This window comes from Myotis davidii, unplaced genomic scaffold (assembly GCF_000327345.1).
Source record: "Myotis davidii unplaced genomic scaffold, ASM32734v1 scaffold1320, whole genome shotgun sequence".
Classification (NCBI taxonomy): Eukaryota; Metazoa; Chordata; class Mammalia; order Chiroptera; family Vespertilionidae; genus Myotis; species Myotis davidii.
In genome coordinates this window covers 79,295-83,894 of record NW_006291820.1, presented here as the reverse complement: position 1 = coordinate 83,894, position 4,600 = coordinate 79,295, and the positions used below count along the sequence as shown (strand labels likewise).

Here is a 4,600-nt window from a genome sequence, read left to right as displayed (position 1 = left end):
TGCAAACCTGGAGTGTAGGACAGCGGTCATGATGTTCATGCCCGAGAGGCCCAGGAATGTGCCGTCTGAAGCAGCTTGGGGACTGACACAGAACTGGCCTCAGGAGTAACTTGTAAAGATGAAAAGCTGAACACACCACCACCGAGCTCGCCTGTGCATCCCACAGCCCAGGATGGGGGCACCCCCAGCAGCCTGGCCAAGGCCCCAGGTGACTGCCTAGGACTCGCTCAGCCCTGACTGTGGCTCAGGCTACATAGCACTGCAGGTGCGATGCTCATAGCTGAGTCCCCAGGATGTGCCCTCCAATCCCACGGCTTGCTGCTAACCCTAATCCCACCTCCCACATGACCTAGGGCACTCAGCCTTCTGCGGGTGCTGGGGGATCCCCGTCTCCTCTGCCCCTTTGCAAGGGGACAGGCACAGCTTAGGGGAGCAGGGAGGACAGAGGTTGTGCCTGGACACACTGGCTCCCAGCCAGCACAGCTCCCCACAGCACAGCCAGGCAAAGGACACCCCAAAATGACCAGCAGAGCTATTTAGGCTGAAGCACCTTTCCAGCTTCCCCCCTCAAAAAAGACAGAAACTCAGAAACTTCCCTGTGGGCCAAGGGGACGTTAGCTAAGGACAAAGGCAGCCGATGATCATTTATCACCGCCAGCGGGGAGGGCGCTGGGAGCCGGTGCTGTCTTCGTGGCTCAAGGTCAGAAGCGTCGGCTTTCCCTCATTATTTCTATTTTTAACAATCGCGTTCAGGCCTTTTGCAAAAATAGCAAGAGGTGAGAACATTTCAGGCACTAACATGCTCCCTTTTGTCAGAAAACCACAGGGAGGCAGGGAAAACCGGCCAGCATGCAGACAGCCTCTCCTCCTGGGAGTGTCCACGGCCCCTGGCGGTGATCTGACCCACCACGCCACACACGTGGGTAAACTGAGGACATCCAGGGTCAGCACATGCCCAAGGTCACATAGGTGGTGAAGCCCCAGAGCCGCGAGAATGAGCCCTGGTGCTGCAGAGCGCCAGGGCCCCGGTGCCGCGGGCACAGGCCGTCCACGTGCAGGCCCCCGACCTCTCCGAGAGCCAGGACGTGGAGACTGTGTTCGCCTCCATTTCAGGAGATTAGGACAAGCCCTTTGGGAGGGAGCTGAGGGATAAAGAATGCACCTGGGACAGACATGCGTGCATTATACTAGTACGTGTGCATGTATGCAAGTGTCCATGTGTGCACACATGTGTGCATAAGCCCACGTGTGCATGTATGTGCTAGTATGTGTGTGCGTGTGAATAGCCACCCCTCAGGCTGGAGGACAGGGCTGCTCTGTGGGTTCAGGAGCCCCCCGGCTCTTCCCCACCCGGAGCCTGGGTGCCAGCACCCACTCTGGAGCAGCCAGGCTCTTCAAAGCCTGGAAGGGCTACCCCTCCCGTGCTCCCCACACCCACACTGCACTTCTCCTTTCTCATCTGCATCTAAAATGCACCCCTTGTGCCCAGGCTGAGCCCAACTGGTGCCCCCAGGCAGAGAATGAGGAGTGACGGCCATCTGCTCCCTCCTCGGGAAAACCACAGACAGACCCACTGCCTCCCAGGCATCCTCGCCCTCTTGGGAGCCATCCTCTGTGCCTTGCCCTCACCCAGGCCTCTGGTTAGCCTCTGGGCCACTCTCCCCGGTGAGGTGAGTAGACACCCCAGATGCCTGCATGGCCTCAACCTGGACGCAATGAAAGCCCACCGCTGCGTCCGCGACAAGGACTCCCGGTTGAGGGAGAGGAGGACATGTGAGACCATGGGCCCGAATGGTAAATGGCGTGACAGGTGGGGCGGGGGCTGGGGGCGGACTGGGCGTGTGCTGCCTCTCAGACCCACGTGTCCCCTTTGTAGACCAACACCCACAGAGTGAGGCCAGGTCGAGTGACACAAAGAGTGTGATGGCTGAGGCTCACTCATGTGTGTCAGACCTCAAGTGCCGCAGTCAGTGCGCAGTGAGGGGTTGTCATGGGGCCTTGGAGTGGCCGGAGGGGCCCTTTGGATTCACTGGCCGGTCTCCTGGCCAGAGGGCAAGCCGCACCTCCCCCACCTGGCCACGTCCTGGCCTCTGGAGGCTTCTACCTCCTGCTGGGAGGTCAGCCTCCCCAGAGCCCAGGCTGCTGTACATGCTGCTGCCCCTTTGAGCTGGGGTCCCAGAGAGGCCGTCCTCACTCAGAAACCCAAACCTGCCGTCCACAGCAGCCGATGGGCCCAGACCAATGGTCCCTTTGGGGACCTTGGCCCCTTTATGGACTGAAGCCCACGCTGAACTCCTGCATCCTTGGCCCGTCCGCCTTCCTCCACGGCAGAGCCAGGAGCCCCCAGGTGCCAGCACCTTCTGCTCACTGTGCTCCTCACTCCCTTGTTGATGACTCCCAGGTGGTCAGCCCGAGAGAGAGGCAGGGAGAGCTGGCGGCTGGAGATGCATGGGCTTTAGTTAGTGAAACATTTCACGCCCTTCGGCAGTCACGAAGCTGACAGTCAAAGACCACGATTCCAGGAAAAATTTTTAAAAACAGCGGTCGCCAACCTTTCGGAACTCACGGACCACCAGTGTCCTCAGACCACCGGTTGGCGACCGCTGGTCATGAGACATGTCATTTGTGCCTCTTGCTCTAAGATGCCATCAGGGACGCACATTGTGAAATGGTTCCCAGAACCTTGTTCCTCATCTGGTTAAGTCACCCGACTGCAGTGACGAAGCCACTGGCATCAGGGCTGGATTAGTCAGACCAGGAAACCACAGACGCTTGCACAGACCGAAGACTCAGCCTGGCCTGTGACTCCTGAGCCCTGACCCCCAATCTTTGCCTCTAAAACCTGATGAAAAACACCGGGAGCTCAGGTTTTGAACGCTAGCTCCGCCTCCCGGTTGGCGCCAGTGAACTGCTTTCATTTCTCCTCTGCAAAACTTGGTGTTCAGCTTGTGGCCTGCTGGCGGCCAGCGGGCGAAAGCTTTAGGTTCTGTAACACTGCCCCTCCTGGGCACCAGCTTTGACAGGGGGCCTGGAGCTGGCCAGATACATCCGACCCCCAGGAGCGTCTCACCTGCTCCAGCCCATGGATTTTCTACGTCGTTCCTAGTTCTCTAACCCCACCTCCCTTCCCCTAGCTCTTCCGGAGGCTGCCTGCAGTGGAGCTGTCCAGAGGGGAGTCAGTTTTGCTCCAGCATCTGCTGTGGAGATCACAGGTGAGCAGACAGGTCAGAGGTGAGGAGGGCACCGGCCTCCGGGAACCTCCTATTAGGATTTATCCTGTTTAAAGAAACAAAGATCAATGATATTAACATTCTCCTCCAATGATGAGGAGAAAGTAATTACTGAGGAAAAGAGTGTCTCCAGCTAGCTAAGGGAATGAGCTGTGTCCATGTGAATAGTCTCACCTCTTCATCAGCTGCGATCAGAAAAGCCAGTGCCTGAGCTCATCTGGATGCTCATCCCCCACCTCTCACCACCCCCCGCCCCACCCCCCTGACCTGGCCATTTCTCAGCCGGGGCTTGAGGGCCAGTCACCCATCATCCGGGTCATTTTATGGCCTGCTAGGCGGTGAAGACACCCGTTACTGCATCTGGCATTGAGGAGGTTTTTAAACGCATGCACTGCTAATGACGCTGGAATTAGCGAGCATTAGTGGAAGTCTTGGAGCATTAATGGAATTCCGATCCCCACAGCGAGCGGCCCATTTCCTCCTCCTGGTGATGGTGTGGGTGCTGGAACTGGCACAGGAGGAACTGGCAGCGGCAGGAGGGCTGCCTAACGCACGGACCCCGGGTGAGAAAGGACAGAGACACCTGTGTTCCCAGGGTTCGGGGCAGAGGCAGAATTGACTTAATGGTGTTTTCCTGTGTTTTGTTTTTCTTTTCTTTCTTTCTTCCTTTTTTTTTTTTTTTAAAAACAAACAAACCAAAGTCTCCATTTAAAGATTTCATAAGCAAGGTCTTCCCTGAGGCCGGGCAGCTTACACCCATCCTCCCTTTTAAGTCATCCTCTTGATTTTTTAACATCAAAACATTGTATTAGATACAATGATTTTATACCCTATTTTAAAATTATTTTAAATATGTTTCCATTTATTTTAGAGAGAGAGGAAGGGAGATGAGATGAGAGAGAGAGAGAGAGAGAGAGAGAGAGAGAGATTGGCTGCCTCCTGCACTCCCTACTGGGAGTCGTGCCCACAAGCCAGGCCTGTGCCCTGACTGGGACTTGAACCAACACCTCTTGGTGCCTGGATGATGGCCAACCAGCTGAGCCACACTGACCAGGGTCATACTCTACTGGTCTGTGTTTTAAATATGAGGGCCTGTGGATAAAGCAAAGAAAACATAAAAATAGAGCTGCTGTGGGAGTTGCAAAGAATGGGAGACTCAGACCCCCCTCAGGCTTTTCTTCACTTCCAGTCTTTTTAAAAGAAATACATGTTTATTGAGCTCAGAGAGGAAGCGAGAGCTAGAGACATCAATGAGGAGAGAGAATCATTGACCAGCTGCCTCCTACACGCCTCCCACTGGGGATCGAGCCCACAACCGGAATCAAACCATGACCTTCTGACCTTCTGGTTCATACGCTGACACTCAACCA

General features: G+C 55.9%; 1 protein-coding gene across 1 annotated transcript in view; it reads right to left on the bottom strand.

The window, feature by feature from the left end:
• The window catches only part of FAM20C (family with sequence similarity 20 member C), a gene marked incomplete at its 5' end in the record, with an annotated part of 47,823 nt that overhangs the window by 41,199 nt on the left and 2,024 nt on the right, over positions 1–4,600 (bottom strand). Inside the window, one exon of the mRNA XM_006765253.2 lies at positions 2,184–2,189. Within this exon, the coding sequence (XP_006765316.2) occupies positions 2,184–2,189 (6 nt within the window). The remainder of the gene's footprint in view (positions 1–2,183; positions 2,190–4,600) is intronic.